The 18,937-nt window shown below is 32.6% G+C and overlaps 3 protein-coding genes across 3 annotated transcripts; 2 read left to right on the top strand and 1 right to left on the bottom strand.

The window, feature by feature from the left end:
• The first annotated feature begins 15 nt into the window (after window positions 1-15).
• Window positions 16-2,260, top strand: LOC114738351 (CRS2-associated factor 2, mitochondrial-like). The gene is made up of 5 exons (XM_028926386.1): window positions 16-707; window positions 1,162-1,289; window positions 1,401-1,626; window positions 1,765-1,892; window positions 1,985-2,260. The coding sequence occupies exons 1-5, from the start codon at window positions 218-220 to the stop codon at window positions 2,054-2,056; spliced, it is 1,044 nt and encodes a 347-aa protein (XP_028782219.1). The 5' UTR covers window positions 16-217; the 3' UTR covers window positions 2,057-2,260.
• A 3,521-nt stretch (window positions 2,261-5,781) lies between these two features.
• LOC114738350 (purple acid phosphatase 18-like) lies at window positions 5,782-10,745 on the bottom strand. Its single transcript, XM_028926385.1, is given in 6 exon segments — window positions 5,782-6,167; window positions 6,170-6,291; window positions 6,862-6,950; window positions 7,036-7,224; window positions 7,889-8,557; window positions 10,601-10,745. Coding segments are annotated over 6 exon segments (1,299 nt in total). The 5' UTR covers window positions 10,736-10,745; the 3' UTR covers window positions 5,782-6,072.
• Window positions 10,746-16,986: 6,241 nt separating this feature from the next.
• Window positions 16,987-18,793, top strand: LOC114738354 (probable disease resistance protein At1g61180). Its single transcript, XM_028926389.1, has 2 exons — window positions 16,987-17,188; window positions 17,672-18,793. Exon 2 carries the CDS (start codon window positions 17,687-17,689, stop codon window positions 18,791-18,793), a length of 1,107 nt encoding a protein of 368 aa, XP_028782222.1. The 5' UTR covers window positions 16,987-17,188; window positions 17,672-17,686.
• Window positions 18,794-18,937: the final 144 nt, after the last annotated feature.

The raw sequence follows: 18,937 nt of genomic DNA, 5'->3' as shown, positions 1-18,937 counted from the left end.
TTGGAAGTATTTTTTGGAGTAATTTTGACTTTTTTTAAAAAAAAAAATTTTTAAAGTCTGAGCCTCTCAGAGTCATGTACACTCAGCTGCTTTCAGCAGTGCGGTTAGTCTCCGATTAGTGAAGCTCAGAGTCCGGGTGCAGTGTCATCGAAGTTGAGTTCGCCGCCACGCACCGTCACCGGCGACCGAAGGAGCTCCTTCCGCCCCCTGATGCCAAATGCTGAGGCTCTTGTCATTCTCAAGCCATCGTTTAGTTCCGACATCTTCAAACCTTCGTCTCCGTCGTTTTCTGAGTCAATCCATTGACGAGGATGACATTTATGACCCGCCGTTTTCTCCTGTTCCGAAATCTGCAAGCCCAAAGACGTCCAAGAGCAAAACCTCGAAGGAAGCTCTGAGTACTACCGAAGAGCCTAAGTTCCCTTTGAAATCGGGCCTTCCATTCGATTTCAAATACTCTTACTCCGAGATTGACGACTCCGTTAAACCCATAAGTTTCCGAGAATCGCCCAAGTTCTCTCCATTTGGACCTGGCCGGCTCGACCGCAAATGGACAGGGACTTCTGCGCCGGTTCAGGAGGAATTGGACCGGCGGAGTTGGGAGGAGGAGCGGAATCGGGTTCTTGGAGATCCGCTTTCGGAGGAAGAGGTGGCTGAGCTCATCGAACTTTATCGTCACAGTGATTGTGCTAGGCAGATTAATCTAGGTATGTTTTGGCAAATTTTATGCATGAAGTTGAGTGCGCTTTTGTGATACGAGTATGCAAATGCTTGGGGCCTTGGGCAAAGATACCCTTAAATTAAACAGATTGATAGATAATCCCATTTTTTTATATATAGAAGTCAGAATTCAGTGGAATTGAATCCCGTTGGCTGCTTATTTGGTGGCATATAGTACAGAGCTATTAATTAATTTTAATATTTCTTGTCAACTTTGCTTTTGGCATAAGAAATATGAACATCGGACTTCCACCCGGCAATATCATAAATTTTGGATGTCAATTTGTAATTTGAATAGTTATGTACCTTCAAGACTCATATTTGTATGTATTACATAGCTTTTGACCAAATCAGTGTGGATGGATTGTCTAGCTATAGATAGATGAATTCTTAGGTTTTAGTGAATCCTGGCGGCAAGAAGCTGATGCTCGTTTGTGTTAGGGAAGGGGGGAGTCACTCACAACATGTTGGATGACATCCATAACCATTGGAAAAGGGCTGAAGCTGTGAGAATTAAGTGTTTGGGTGTGCCAACTCTTGACATGGACAATGTTTGCTTCCACCTTGAGGTCAATACACACACCCACACAATATCTGTTGATTTATCAGTGAAAGCATTGATCTTTTTTCTGGAGTTTCCGAAGACTTATACTAATGCATATATATTGCTGTATGTACAGGACAAGTCTGGTGGAAAAATCATTTATCGTCACATAAACATTCTGCTTTTATACAGAGGACGAAATTATGATCCCCAGAATCGCCCAGTAATTCCTCTTATGTTATGGAAGCCCTACGCTCCAATTTATCCAAGGCTTGTGAAGAAAGTAATTGAGGGTTTGGCATATGAAGAAATGAAAGAAATGAGAAACAGGGGTTTAAACTCACCACCTTTGATGAAACTCAGTGAGTGAAGAATATGGTTATTATAAACAATAAACTTACAAAATATAATGCTTTGATTTTTCTAGTACATTTCAAAGTAGCACTGGCCCCTATCATATTCTGAAATCTAAATGCTAAGTTGTTCATTTCTATTCTCAGCAAGAAATGGAGTTTATGTTTATGTGGTGGATAAAGTGAGGGAAGCATTCAAGACTGAGGAGGTTTTGAGACTCGACTGTACTCATGTAGGTGCAAGTGACTGCAAAAAGATTGGAGTGAAGCTTAGAGTATGTCTTCTGAGTCATTAAATTTTAAGTTTCGGCCCTTAGCATGAAATCATTATGTGCATAGGTATCCAACTTTATGCTTGTTATTGCAGGATCTTGTGCCATGTGTTCCTATCCTGTTCAAGGATGAGCAGATTATCCTTTGGAGAGGAAATGTAAATTAGATACTACTCAGAGTTCAGATCCAGAGTGGAGTATTGCAGTGTTCGCAAGATGGGTAGCTTCTGTCCACTGACTCCTTTTTACTCTGAGCAGGCTCTGGTAGGAGAACATCAACCTGATTGTAATGCACAGATATGCGACCATTTCTCTTGTATCATGAGTGTAGCTTATAATGAGTTTGCCAGTCAACTTTTTGGATTTTTGGAACTAAATATTAAGGGAAAAGGATTCAGATGTAGCTTTTGGATATTCTTTATCGGGTTCATTTATAGGATTGTAACATGAAGGAGTTTCTAAAGAATCAATAACATGATGTGGAGTTGTGAAAAATGTTTCTGATCTTTGTCATACTTATCAATGATGCTGAGAGAAAATAATTATAATGCTGATGATAAGTATTAAGCTTATTATGTTGTAGATGTCCATTTTGTAATACTCCCTCCTATATGAATTAAACCTTATATTAAGGATTGGAGATGGTACATATTTTAACAGCTGAATTAATACTCAACCCTTTTTGACAATGTATGAATGCGATGGATAATTGTTTATATGCAAGCACCACGTTACCTCTATCCCATGCCACAAGGGTTTACTTGCGCTAATTTGGTGTCATTCTTTGTTCCAAGCATTAGTGTAATACTCTCTCCAGTTCAAAATATAAGCTAAACTTCATTGGAAGGGCTTAGTTTCTTTTATAAGATAACATTTACTTTTATCTAAACATTTAATGAGTTTTTTTTAATTTTATTCATACATATTCTTTTTCCTTTTTGATTCATTTATTGTATTTTTTATTTATTCTCTTCATTAATAAGGGTATATTTGGGGGGGGGGGAATATATGCCTTGCATATTTATTGTTTTAAACTTATTTTAATTAGTTTCTTGACAAATGTAAACGGATAAAGTTTAATTTATATTTTGAACTGGATGGAGTATTTAATTAGTAAAAATGCCAGAATTCAAATCAGTAATTAAATATTTGATTTAAAAAAAAGGTGAAATTCAGAGCTTCTAGTGATCTTATATTGTTAAATATTCTTGTTTAGTACGGCTTGTGACGTTATTGTTAACATTTTATGTTATTGTATGTTTTGGCAATCCTTATGTGTGATCATGTAAATTTATACTTTGAAATCCAAAGTTGCTTTCAAATATTATGAGGCAGATGTTTGAGCCAAAAAAAAAAAATTATGAGGCAGATGTATGATTATTTTATGTTATTGTATGTTTTGGCAATCCTTATGTGTGATCATGTAAATTATACTTTGAAATCCAAAGTTGCTTTCAAATATTATGAGGCAGATGTTTGAGCCAAAAAAAAAAAATTATGAGGCAGATGTATGATTATTTTATGTTATTGTATGTTTTGGCAATCCTTATGTGTGATCATGTAAATTTATACTTTGAAATCCAAAGTTGCTTTCAAATATTATGAGGCAGATGTTTGAGCCAAAAAAAAAAATTATGAGGCAGATGTATGATTCTCGAAAGTTTTGGATTGGCCAATTATCCAAATAGCACCTGCGGAGCACTTACACAATTAGTAGAAGTTTCAAAATCACCTTTGTAATTTGGGGCATTGTTTTCTTTCGAGCCTCTGGGTTATGATCAATAGAAAAATTAAATTTTCACTGCGTTTAATAATAATTTACTTTTTAAATTTTCACATTTGTAACTTCTCTATAGATAAAACTTTATAGAACTTCTCTTGTAATTTTCATCCTTCTCTTTTCATGAATTACGGGGTAATTATTTATTGCGGCGTTTTGATGTTTAAACTTTAAACTCATGCTTTTCAGTACCATTATAGCCTTCGTACGTGCAAAAAATCAAGGCGCACTTTCAAAAATTGTGCACAAGAAAAGTCAAACATGGAATGCTTAATATATTTATTTATATTTATTTTACTAATGAAGATGGATTAACCAATTACAAGTGTATTGGACATTCTACAAGTGGAGGGAAGTTCAATACCAATATTAAAGGAGTACCCGGGTATAAAATACTTCTCCGGTTCTAACCCAATTGTTAAGTTGGTTTTGATCCTAAATATAAAATCTATTTCTCATATTTATCAATTTTTTCTAAATTACCTCTATGGATACTCCCTCAATTATAATCAAGTAGAAGAGAAAGGGGGTATTAAGAAAAATAATTATGGTATCTTAGGAAAAACGTGTCATATTTCTTATAATTAACTAACTTACCTAACTTCCTTAATCTAATCAAATTAGTTAAATGAGTCTTATATTAATAATCAGAGGAATACATAAGTTATAATCTATACGTGCAGCATAAAAGTTATAATCTATACATACCGCATAATGTTAAAGTTGATACCTTTTTGGTGCTTAATATAAGACACATTTAACTAATTTGATTAGATTAAGGAAGTTAGGTAAGTTAGTTAATTATAAGAAATGTAACACGTTTTTTTTAAAATACTATAACCATCTTTCTTAATACATTTTCTTCCTCTTCTACTATGTAACACGTAGTTATATCACTATAGTTATGCAAATAAAAACATGAAAAAGAAAAGTTAAGAAAATGAAAAGATGGTGAATGTACAATAGTGACGTTGTTTGATTTTAATTGGGTTTTAAATCTTGTTACATTGTTCTTTTAACTTTCCTAGTATTAGAAATAAAAGATGCAAACAACTTTGATAAAAGCCATTGCTATTAATAGTTTAAAAGAGGAGGGGTTAAAAAAAGGAAAAACGGAAATAAAGAAACTAAGTAACAAAACTGAGAAGAAAAGAAAGCAAAGTATAAAATAGGATGGCAAAAAACACTTTAAAACAAAACAGCAGTCGGTATAATAAAGGAAGAAAACGTAAACCTGATTATTATCTTATAAAAGCTAATATCATTTTAATCATCTAATAATATTAAAAGTTAATTTGATTTTGATGCCACAAATGTTGTTAATTAAATTAATAATAAATTTTTTAAAAAAAATGTAATTTAAATTTAAATTTAACCAAATCACTGAATTAATTTATTACTATATTTATCATGAATATAAATATATTTATTGTTTATCCAATACCCACCAGTGAATAATTTTAGATTTACTTTGAAATATTTAAATAAAATATAATTATTTTTATTTTAGAGGCAACAAAGGAAATGCTTAAATTTTTACTTCGTCGACTATGTATGAAGTAATTTATCTAATCTAACTGACCTATCTAAATTCAGCTTTATATTGAACTGCTCGGTTTGAGCTTTGACAGAAGGAGGGATTTTAAGAAGTTTCTTTAAAAAAAGAGAGAGAGAGAGAGAAATGAAATGTTGAAGTTTTTAATTAACTTTCCTTACCTTTTTATTTTACTTTTTTTTAATTAAAACTTACAATCCAACTTCTCCATTTTTTAAAAATCAAAATTATTAAAATCTCCTCCCTTCCAACGTCCTTGAACCAAACAAACCCTAAAATAAAAGAACAAAACATCATGCTCAATTATCACTAAAAATTTATATGAATTTAATCATTTACATGTAGTAAAACCATTTTGATTCCAAAAATCTCTATTATTATCTTTTTGAAGACATTTTTTAAATAAGTTAAAAGAAAGTTAAATTTAATATAAAATATAATTGACAAGAATTCAAATTTATTTTAAATATAACTTAATTTGTAAATTAACTATTCTTTTGTTTTGATCCCTTTTTCTTTTTTGCAATTGCGTGTTATTCTAAATTTCTAACAGGGAATACACACGAACATTTGCGACTACAGAAGCAACAAGTGTTTGCTTAAACAGAGACCAATTCTTAATGTTGGGCGAATGCAAACAAAACCATTAATTACATGAGACTACTAACCAGGCCTCGAGTAAATACAAGCATGACCATGCAGCAAAGTACTGTGATCCCTTAACTTACTAAACTGAAGAACAGAAACCTAACACATTCCAGGAGCTATAGCTAGTGGCAAGAAGGTATACATTTTTGTTTCATCATCTATCTCTTTAGTTGAGGGATGCCGAACGCAGGCGTTTGATTTTAAGGGGTCATAAGTATATTTCTGAGCTCATGACTCTTTTGTTCGACACATCCTGAGCTAACCAAAGAGGTCATCCAGGTTTCATCAGATTTACTGGCTCATCATAATCATTCCTGTGCCAACTCCAGAAGGCATGAGTGGAATTTACTATCATAAGCTCACCATGACCAAAACTGGCTTCCCGGAACTCCGACCACTCTGGTTGCGGGTTGATATACCTGTCAGTGAACAATGATTAGTGACTAAGCTTCACTGTGCATGCTTCAGGAGACCCCCCCAAAAAAAAAAAACCATAGGGATATTGCAGATCACTCAGATGTCGAATGAGACAAAATAAAACGAGATTGATCAGTGTAATAAGTTCACTTCCCCTCCCCAAGTTAATTCGTAGAATTTCCCTTGGAAAAAGGGGCTATGTGGGGTAACTAATTCAGAAAAACACAATCAGAATAATACAACTTATTTCAGGAGCCACAAGGTTTGGCTTATATACACTGTAGCTATCTGTTCTTCCTATATCAATATAAAGATTTATGGGAAAACAACAGAAGAATTCTCAGGCTCCTCTGCCTTAGCAGCCCTATTGTGCACTTGAGTTGGACAATTGTTAAATAAATTTAAAAGCAGAATTCGAAGTTCAATAAGATTGGAAACGGAATACAATAGAATCCTCATTGGCCTAACTCAACAGACTGGGTGGACTTCCGGATAAGCATATTTAAGGCAGAAATCATGTTGGTGATTAAGAAATGACGACAGGATGAGCTTAACAAACAACGATAACTTACTTAGACGCTAAACCTTCTCTGTTTCCTCCATCACCAATAGTTATATGAACAGCACCACATGGGACTGATCTTCCATTATTGACACGTTTCTGTCAGCAGGATAAAGAACTAATTAAAATCCTGAATAACATGAAATCGTAAGGACGAAAAAGAAAATGTTAGACATAAGCATACCGAGCGTTCATAAGCATGTACATGACCAGCAAGAACTAAATCAACATTAGCAGCATAAAGTAATGGCTCCATAACTGCCATCATATCATTCCCTTCACCCCTATGGGCTGTATTACTGTTATACCACGGCACATGAAATAACACGATCAGCCAAGGCGTCCTTTTCCTGTCAACCTTTGATAGATCCATCTGCAGATAAATAACAAGATTATTAGGGGATTGAAGTTGAGACGGGACATGTCTTTTATGCATGAAGCACGGGATAAGATAATATTAACCCTGTTCTCATGAAAGCTATGATATGCAAACCCCAGGAAAATAGATAACTCCTGACCATCATGAGTGGGAGATGTATTATGACTTCTTTTTTTTTTTGGGGAAAACTGATGAAAATCACCATTGAATAAAATTTCTAACATTTTGCAAAGAAGTTAATCCTCACCCAGCCACCCTGCATCAATGCAACACCAAAGCAATTCCTAGATAATTAATTTTGCAGTATTTTTGAACCAATATAATCCAGTAGAGCTATCAAACAAAAGAAGCACAAACCGGAATCTAATAACACTAGCGCATGGATTGCATGGCCAGACATTTCAAAGTGAGGATTCTTCTGCACGAAGCAGATGAACCATAAGCTAAATCTCCAAAAGGCCATCATAGAGGTTCAATTTAATCTTAGCCATATAAATGTGATGTATTTCCCCCAATACTTTCACGAGACACCAAGCTGCCAAGATAATGACGCAGATAGATATCTAGGGTTCAATATCCTAATGCACCCCCCCAAAAAAAAAAAAAAGATTATGCATCCAAAGATATAACTCATGATCAATTGGTAAAGCCAACCAACCTTCAGCCATCTATATTGTTCCGAGTACTTGTCATAATCTGCATAGGAGCCAAGCATGACAATATGGGCACTGGCCACTTCAAAAGAATAATAGAGATTTGAACTTGACCCGCTTTCCTCAAATGGCATCTTCCATCTGGCATTATATGATTCAAACCCATCCTTTAGCAATGGTATGCTCTCCTTTTCATGGTTCCCTTGTGTCACCATCCATGGTCTTGCGCTGGCAAGAGGCTCTACGAGCTTGCCAAACTTGTCCCATAGATGTTGCATATAATCAGCATACGAAAGGTCTCCTGGAAGCAGGTGGACATCATACTTGCATTGACCAATGTGATCTAATGTTGATTTAGTCCAACCAGTTTGGCCCAGATCCCCAGCTACAGCAAAAGTAATTGGTAACTGAGCTGGAGGCGTTTTAAACTGGAACTCAGGACCTTGTCCACCACACCGATAAAAGTACACTGTATTATCCTCCAAGGGCCCAATAACAGTGTGGTGTATCTTTCCTGAGCTATAAAAAAGATAACGATAAGAATTGCTCTCTCCTTCAGCTAAATTGTCATATCTCCCAGGTATTGTTCCATATTCTACCACTGAAGGTGATGAATCATCATCAGTTATCCAGCTAACTCTCATGTGCTTGTCTCCTGCCAATGAAATGTGCACCTGCACCAAACATTTCTACAACTTGAGCATCACAAGCAACAAGACGGTATTTTGCATGAAATTACAGAGTTCCATGTGATGACCAGAGAATATGCAAAATAAAAGCATATCAGCATGGCTCACGGAGTAACTGTCCAATGATTGCCAATAATTTACACGAATTGAAGGTGGCCGATTGAGTTTAAAGTGCATACAGCTTAACAAAACGTGAAGAAATTGTCAATTTAAATACAATCTATTTGAACATATATCATTCTAAGATTTGTGACTGGAACTTCGTTATGAAAATTTAGATAGTGAAATTCGTGCTACAAACCCAGTAAGTAAGGCTATTGAAAATCAAGGACTATGGTTTAATATCATCAATAGAGTCAATCACAAATGGATATATCTTGAACAGAAATATGGTTCAGATATCATTCTGACACCATTATTGGACAGCAATAAAAGATTTAGCAAATCATTCTTTTATTGATACACTGGAAAAAAAGATTTAGCAAATCATACTCTCAAAAAGAGTCAATCAAAATATCAAGCATAAAATAGAAACTAAGTCTTGACTTTGTCTCCGAAATTGCTCTAGATTATGTCAGGTCAAAATTGCCAATTGACCTACAAGTGATGCCCGCAAGTCTCTTAATAAAAGCTTTCAAACCGGATGAGTCATGTGTATAATGCGGCTAAGGTGACAGCCATAATGGCTCTTATCAAGATAGCAGCACAATCAGAATGATTCTATCCATTTAGAAATACTATCCCATGACCTTCTTAATGTCTAGAATCCAATATCAGCAGACTTGTTGGTAAATCTAAACTATTTTCTTTTTCAGTGATATCCCATTTAATTTGAAAAAGAAAAGTTAACGCTGAAAAAAGTCTTGAAGTTGGTCAAAGACAAGGGGAATGACGAAAAGATCACAGAAAAAGTCTCTCTTCTTCAAACTGATCTGTAAAGTTCTAGCATCACAGATACTTGTGCATACTTGTAGTATAATAACTCAAAAAGGCAAACAGAAAGATAAGTTCATGAACATATTGTCAGAAGCAAGATTCCCAGTGTCTCATACATGACATAATAATACAGAGTATTTTTGTCAAAGTCAAAGTACTAGATGATTAAGACTATATAAAATTGATATCCAATATGAGAAATATGGGGACAGAAAAGCAGATGACAACTTGCAATCCAACGCACCAAGAATCTCCGACAGAACCCCATCCATATTTATCCAGACAATGAAAATCTGCAAGAAAGTTGTTTCAAATGCAGAGACGAATCACATAAACTAAGCAGGGTAAAAACAGTTGCCCATCATCAACTTGCACACTACTACCATGTAATCACAAATGGAACAGGCAAAGCCATAAGCTCTCAAGCCTCAAGCCAACTAGTGCATTTGCTGACCTCCTCACTTCGAATAGACGAGTATGTGAAAAACAAATCTGAGTAATCATTGCATTGAGTCAAGGGCAGATCTGCACATAGACTGTGTCGCTAACTTTTTTCTTTTGTTTTCTTTTTTGCGGCGGGGGGGTGTGGAAGGATTACGTCATTCTCATTGTGATTAAACCTCATTTCCGCCCCCGTGGGCTTACCAAAAAATATGCAACCCAGCACCCAGCAAAAAAACAGTAACAATAAGAGTGGGAAAATGCTTTTGAAACTCACTAGTTTGAATATTTATGGTAAATATGAGTACATCTGATTGACTAATTTTAAACATTGTTCATGATTTTCCCTTTGTTGGACATACGAATATTCATACTACTTTATGTATCTGGCATGCATCCATACCAAATCAATTAATAATCAATCATAAGCAATAATAGACAACAAAAAGGAAAGCAAATGGAAATTTTCTCCCTAAAGAAATACCTGAACCTCAATGGAATAACCAGTTCTGACTGGAGAGAGGGGGAAAAGGAAGAAAAAGATACACAACAACCAGGAGCAACTAAAAACCGAACCAAAAGAGATCGAAGACTCTAAAACCGATCACATAGTTGAAAGACTGACAGAATCAAAGAGAAGCGACATATCACCTGCTGAGGGTAGGAGGCGGGCTTTGAATCCCATGGGAACTGAAGAGCTTTGCGAGGCAGCGGACGAACGTAATCGGCGGCGACGGTTGCAGAAACGACGACGAAGATGACAGTTAAAATCAGTTGTAGGGCCATCGGTAGTAGGCAAGTCGCCGTAAGACGCCGGAAGAGCACGGCAAGTATGTCATCTTTCGTCTGCATCGACCATTATTGAATCGTCTTTTAACTCTATCGCCTCGTCACTGTCACACTGTTCAGGGTTTTTGTCTGCAAATGCCAACAAACTTGAATATTTTAACGAAGAAGAAATCTTTTTTTAACTTAATAATCATCAAAGTAAAAACGAATTTGCTAATATGAGACCTTACTTCTTAAGTCATTAATATTTTTTTTCTTTGCCAGTTACTTCCAATGCTTACTTGATCCTTTTAAGTTTGTTTTGAGATTAAGGCTCAGCAAATCTAATAAATAGCAGAAAAACAAATCTAGCAAACAAAACGTGGGGCAAAAAATATAATAGTAAATCAAAAAGTTATAATAACAATATGATAACTAATTGACTAATTTAAATAGATTAAAAGAGTTTATTAAGTTAGTTATTTATAATAATATGTATTGTCTTTCCCATGATACTATTGTTAGTTGTGTCTATTAATTAGAATTATTATTTAATAAAATCTTTAATATATACAATTACTAAAAAGACTATTTTAAAAAATAAATAAATATCATAGATAAAATAAATTTAGATATTATATTTAGAATTAAATTAAAAATTAAACTTACTTTTATATTAAAATATGAAAGCGTAAAATTTGTCAAAGAAAAAGATTTTTAGAAGTCAAAAGTTTCATCCAGCAAAAACGCAAAACTGTCGCCAGATTGATTTGTATTGCTTTTTGTGTTTGATTGAGAGATTCGCTATTATGCTTATGCATTACCGGATCTTAGTTAAACGAAGAAGAAAATTAGTGTTGAGAAAAAATTTCATGCATGCATATTTTATAAAGTTTACGTGTTAGATAATTAATTTTTTATATATTTAAAGAGTATTTATTTATTGTTAAAAATGTTTTAATAGAGGTGCTTAATATTATTTGCATTGCAAGCCTTAACTATCACTTAATTTGTATTATATTATATGCATCATATATCCTATATTCTTTTTTCTCAATTCTCATATTTAATATTAATATTTATGGACAAACAATAATCCTAATTAATACCTCTAATTTTAAACACAAGAGTTCGATAAGATTTTATTTTACTTTTAAATATAAGATTTCAATCTATAATATCCATAAATTTATAAATTTTTCTTTAAGGTATGCCTATAATTGTACATATAAAAAAGTTTTTCATAGTGAAACAATTCTACTTCATATGATTAAAAAGAGAGTAGTTTGAAAAAACCAAACCAATAACTAGTTTATCTAATTTTTTAAATATCTATAAATTAGTTATTTAATTTTTATATTGAGAAATGAAGGTTGAAGTTGCTGGTTAATATTTTTAAAGTCATTATTGTTAAAAGGCAGCATAAACAGAAAGGGCAAACAGGTAAAGTAACACACAATGAGACCTTTATATATATGTGACAAGTTGCTTTAATAATTGAACCGAGACTTCTGTCATCATATTTATTGTCTTTTACGTTTCTCTCCTTTTTCTCACTTTCACATTCATACAAATACAAATTACAATCAAATCAATCCATCTCTTTGCTCAAACTAAAGTTGATGTCACATGCTAAAGGATATACTAATCCTCTAGTTATGATTTTTTTCTCATCCCTTGGTCATACTTAATTATTTATAATAAATAAGTACTATTTACGGTTTTAATTATAAGAACTGATTGATTAATTTGATAAAATTAAGAAAATAAGTTAAATTAGTTATTTGTAATAAATATGTATTGTTTTTCCTCAAACATCACTGCTATTCTACTAATCAAGTTTATTGGTTAGAACTAACATTATTGAAGAACTATCTTGGAAAATATGCATTTATATAAGAGATAAAATGAATTAGGATATTATATTTATGACCAAAATAAAAGTCAAACGGGATCTTATACTCCTCCGGTCTTAAATATAAGACTCTTTTTGTAGTGTAGTAAATTACACTACAAAAGAGTCTTATATTTAGATTACTACACTACAAAAAGAGTCTTATATTTAGGATCAGAGGACTACAAAAGGAGTCTTATATTTAGGACTGGAGAAGTATTAAAGACCGGAAGTAGTATTATCTTTTTTGAAATATCCTTACTAATCAAGTGATATTTTAAAAAATATTTAACATCTACAGCTACTTCGAGAACTATCTTAAAAAAATTAATAAATATAATAGACAAAATAAATAGGATATTATATTTAAAATCAAATTAAAAGTCAAATTAACTCTCTTGTTAAGAACCAAAACTAGTATAATTTTGGTGGGTGTGGGGGGAGAATTATACTTCAAATTGTCTTTTTATTTTCCGCCAATACTTCTCCACATTGTCAATTAAAAAGCCTATCAACTAATTAGAAAATATTTTTAAAAATATTTCTCCATATTGTCAATTAAAAGCTTATCAACTAGTTAGAAAATATTTTTAAAAATTAGTTAAATTTATTTTGTGTAAAAATGCGTGTTATTTTTGAAAAAAAAAAGCATAGTTCCCTTTAATATTTACATTGCAATCTGGAATTTAATAGAAGGAATGATAATTGAAATAAAAAAGATTAATTTTTTGCTAAAAAAATAAATTATAAATATAGAAATTTGTGATAAAAATTTTGAATTTTCAGTTAGAGGTCTCATTTTACAATAAATTACTTACAAGATCTTTATTTGTCATTCTCCCAAATCCCAATTTAAAAAGGTAAAAAATATTCATTTTACAATCAATACAAATATTTTTAAAAAATAATAAATAGAAAAAAACAAATAAATAGAAATCTTACATTTATGATTAAAATAGACATCGTAGCTAATTTGTATATCTAGAATCGAAAGGAATATTATGAAAATCATCATTTAATATAATATATGCTTTTTTGCCTACAGGTCTTTAGCGTAAAAGATCATTTTAAATAGCATATAAATTACTTCCAAACTAAAAATTCAATGACAGGTTGTGACACTGCTCTATCTCTTCTCCAAATCCTAATTTTGTGTTTGCAGTATTGTACTTCATTCTTTATGTGCGCAATGACAAATACAAGAACGTGAAATTTGCAAAACTTCGTATCAGAATTCGCTACAATATTTTAATTAATTTTGATAACAACTGATTTATAAATAAAACATATTTTTGTAAATTATATTAAGATGTATTCAACATTTTGAAATATTTTTTCTATTTTGTAATGCATCAAGTATCTTAAAAATATTTTTTAGATGTATCCAATATCTTGAAATATCTTCTTTGCTTTGACAAGGGATATAGCAAAAAATATTTTGAAATGCTAGACATACTTGAAAAATATTTTAAGATGCTGAATATATAAAAAAAATATTTCAAAGTGTTATATTCGTAAAATATTTTAAAGTACTGAATTCATCTTAACCTAACAAATAATTATTAAATATCAATATATTATTTATTTTGTACAACATTACTCTTTTTTTTTTATGTGCATAAATATCTTCCTATTAAGGACAATTCTTTTCGAGATATTGTCAAACATTAAACGTGATACCCACAATGTAGTGAAAACATTACTCTATGATCCTGTTTGGTACGAAGCATTAAAAATAAGAGGTAAAGATTGAGATTGGAATTGAAAAAATAATTAAAGAGTATTTAGTATAAGAAATTTCTTGTTACGTAGAATCAGGCAATCTCATATAAATGAAAATGAAAAATACCATCTCCTACCCTTGTATTTCCTAATCCCATATATATAAATTTGCCTAAGGGAAAACGATATTGGAAGTACCTGTATTTTTTTTTAATTTTCAATTTGGTACCAATGTTTTTTTTGTTCTTAACTAAATATTTAATTTTGCTCAATTAACATCATTAATCCTTATATAGAGACTAAAAATGCCAATAGAACAAAGTTATAAGAGCTAATGTTGCTAAAAAAATAAAATTAAATGTTTAATTAAGAGGAAAAAACACATAGGTACCAAATTAAAAATTGAGAGAAAGTAGAGGTATCCATGATATGGTTTTCCCTTTGCCTAATTCCAAGTAATAAGCAATAACTAATAGTAAACGCTCTTTTAGTACTACCTCCGCCCTCCGGTCCTTAATGTAAAAGTTCGTTTGATTTTTATTTTGGTCCCAAATATAATACTTTAATTTACTTTGTCTCTCATATCTATCTATTTCTTCCCAAGATAAGTTTAGCTAATACACTTAAATAATAAAAATATTTTAGAAAAGATAATACCCATTTATTATAAATAACTAACTTAACTAATTTTTTTAATTAACTCAAATTAATCAACTACCTCTTATATTAAGAATCAAAGATAGGTAGTATATGTTTTCAACTTCAATCATAATCTTTATTTTTCATTTTAAATGCTTTGTACCAAATCAACCTATAAGAAATAGCTAGGCTAAACTTGGGAACTTGCCGTTCTAGATGGGAGAAAAGATGCACGTTAATATATACAGCTTCCTGTCTTTTTTTTGGGTAGTTCTTCCTGTCTTTAATATAAGAGTTAATTGACTAATTTGAATAGATTAAGAAAATTAATTATATTAGTTATTTGTAATAAATAGATGTTGTTTTTTTCCTCAAAATTATCATTATTCATTAAGTATATTGACTAAGACTATCATTAGTAAAAAAACTACCTTGAGAAAAAAAACAGATAAATATAAAAGACAAAGTGGATTGAGATCTTATATTTAGGATTAAAATAAAAGTTAAATGAGCTCTTATTATAAAAACTTATGTTTATTATTCATACGATTATATTGTAACCAAAACCCACAGTGTTCCACTGTTCCTAACATATAAAATTATCGTTATATGAGCTATTTATATTTATTTGTGACATGACTTTGTTGACGTGTTACACTATCTCAACACATTTTTAACAAAACCATTTGTATTTGTTGTGGTTGACAAATTAATTGCTTGTTTGGTAAAGGAGGATACTTATATCAATTTTTTTAATATTTAAATTCTCTCGTTATAGATAGACAACGTGACAGTACAATAAATGTTACTACCTCATCTTCTAATTATAAAAACTAATTGACTAATTTGAGGAGATTAAAAAAATAAATTAAATTAATTATTTGTAATAAATAGTTATTGTCTTTCCTAAAATATCCTTACTAATTAAGTGTATTGATTAAAACTATCACTATTAGAAGGACTATTTTGAAAAAAATGCATAAATATGAGAAACAAAGTGGATTGAAATCTTATATTTAGGATCAAAATAAAAATCAAATAATGTCTTATATTGAGTATCAGAGGTAGTATTTTTTAAATATTAATATTTCATAATGTTTAATCAGAAACTCACATACAAAATATACATGGCCATGTTTTTTATTTATTAGCAAGATACATGGCTTTGTGTCATAAGAAATTTGATATAATAAATATAAGTAACTTAATGCACATTTAACGCCAAAAAAACTTAGGGAAAATTACACTCAGGTCCCACAGAGTACAATTAATATAAAAAAGGTCCCATGAAATCACAAAATGATTCTGAAGTCCCCAGGGACCTGTGTGTAATTAATTCTAATTGTGAAATTACCTACTTATCCCTGTTAATTTTATTGCAACAATTCGTTTATAATCTCAACAATGGCTGTTAATAACCCGAGAAGACGTGATTGACAACCTCGGCAGTGCTCATGACAACTCACTCTGTGGAATGCCAGGGGCATTATTGAGGTTGTTAACCACCTCTTCTCGGGTTGTTAACAGCCACTGTTGATGTTGTAAATAGGTTCTAATTTTATTGCAGCAATTCGTTTACAATCTCAACAGTGGCTGTTAACAACCCGAGAAGACGTGATTGACAATCTCGGCAGTGCTCATGACAACTCACTCTGTGAAATACCAGGGGCGTTGTTGAGGTTGTTAACCACCTCTTCTCGGGTTGTTAACAGTCACTGTTGAGGTTGTAAATAGGTTCAAATTAACAGGGGTAACTACGTAATTTCACAATTAGAATTGATTACACATAGGTCCCTGGGGACTTCAGAATCATTTTGCGATTTCGAGAGACCTTTTTGATATTAATTATGCTCTGTGGGACCTGAGTGTAATTTTCCCAAAAACTTAATGCAAATTTAAGGCAACTTTATTATTCTTCAATTACTTTTGTACGAGTCAAGTCAGCCAAGTCCGCTCAAGTGCTTCCTTCTTAGTTCTTACGTCCATCACTGAAAAGCAGAGGAAATAGCGCTTATTGTAAATCCTCCTTCATTTCTCTGAATTTGACCCATTGATTCGATCACACACCTGAACTCTTTCCCTTCGCAATTCACCCAAATCACTTCTGTCTATTCTTTCCACGTTCAATTGAAGCTGAAGAAGAACGTGGTCCTAAGGAAGAGGAGACCGGGATCGCCACCATCTTTGACTTGAACCTGCAAAATTTTATCCGTTAGGTAGCACTCCCTCAAGTTCTATCTTCTTTGTCCACTTATCTTTTTTATTTAGTCAGTTATTTATTTATTTTGTAAGTATAAATATGCTTTTTACTTTGCGTTCTTGTGTTTTGACATTGACGATTGTAAAGCTATAGTAGTTTGTGACTCTTGATTATTTGTCTAGTTACACGGTTTAGGTGCTGGAATTTTTCTTCCTCTAGAACTGAATGGCTCTTGATTAATAACCTCTTTTTGATTATTAAACTTAGTGAAAAGCAAAAAGTTTATTAATTCAAACTTTTGATGGTGCTATGTTATCAGTATCAGTTTGTGAACCTTGATTAGTTTTCTAATGGTTTCAGTTACCCTTGCACAATATATACGTTAAGAATTTGTGTTCTAAGCTTTTAACCTCAGTTCACCACGTAAAAAATTCTGGGAAATGTGCATGTCATATTTGTGGATTCTGGATATAACAGTTAAAATTGATGCCTTTGTCAGGTTCACTGAGTTAAGATGACAGAGATCATTGTTTCCATTGCTGCTAAAGTCTCAGAACATCTGGTGAATTTAACCATACGTCAAGGACAGTATTTGTTTCGTGTCAACAAAATCATGAAGAAACTTGAGACTGAGAAGAAGGCCCTGACTTCAACTCATGATCATGTACAGAAAAGAGCTGAAGAAGCTAATCATAAAGCAGAAAACGTCAATTATGTAGTTTCAAGTTGGCTGAATGACGTGATGGAACTCATAAAAGAGGTGGAGCAGTTGGAACAAGAAATAATGCTCCACAGCAGCAGTTGTTTGCGAGGGAAGTTTCCTACCAGGAGCAGATACATTCTGTGCAAGCAAATGGAAAAGAAAACAGAAGCTATGATGCAGCTGAACAAAAAATGTCACTTTGAACCATTTTCCTTCCCTGTCCCGATTCCAGATATAGAGCATTTCTCTTCTGGAAACTTTGAGTATTTTAAGTCTACAAGATTGGCTGCAGATCAACTTTTGGAAGCACTAAAAGATGATAGTAGTTATATAATTGGTTTATATGGGATGGGAGGCTCCGGGAAAACAACACTGGTGAAAGAAGTGGGTAAGAAAGCAAAAGAATTAAAGCTATTTGATCATGTTGTATTTACCACTGTGTCCCAGTCTCCAAATGTCATGAAAATTCAAGACGAAATTGCTGACTTGTTGGGCCTGAAATTGGATGAAAAAAGTGAAGCAGGGAAAGCAAGGCGGATATCTGTGAGATTACAAAGTGGCGAACGTATTCTCATAATTTTGGATGATGTTTGGACAAAGCTCAACCTTGAGGATATAGGGATTCCTGTTGATGGAAATCTCAAGGGTTGTAAGGTGCTTCTTACCACTCGTCGTCACGACGTGTGCAGTTTAATGGACTGTCTAAAGAGGATTCCCCTAGATCTCTTATCTGAAGAGGAAGCTTGGAGTTTATTCCGAAAGCATGCAGGCATAGATGCTGTGTTATCTTCCAACTTGCCGAACAATATGCAACTGCAACGGGAGGTTTGTAAGGAATGTAAAGGACTGCCCATTGCCTGTGTCACTGTCGGAACCTCCTTAAAGGAAAATCAAATGGAGTTGATGAGTGGAAGGTAGCATTACAAGTTTGAGAGATTCAAAACCTGTGGATGTGGATGAAGGCCTTGGAGATGCTTTCAATTGTCTTAAATTAAGTTACGATTACTTGAAAAGAGATGATACCAAGTGCTTTTTTGATATGTTCTGTGTTTCCAGAAGATC

Source organism: Neltuma alba, unplaced genomic scaffold, assembly GCF_004799145.2.
Source record: "Neltuma alba isolate B1F8T4 unplaced genomic scaffold, ASM479914v2 tig00013585_pilon, whole genome shotgun sequence".
NCBI classification, from domain to species: Eukaryota; Viridiplantae; Streptophyta; class Magnoliopsida; order Fabales; family Fabaceae; genus Neltuma; species Neltuma alba.
Note: the sequence above shows the minus strand (reverse complement) of the source record. Positions and strands in the feature narration are given on the sequence as shown.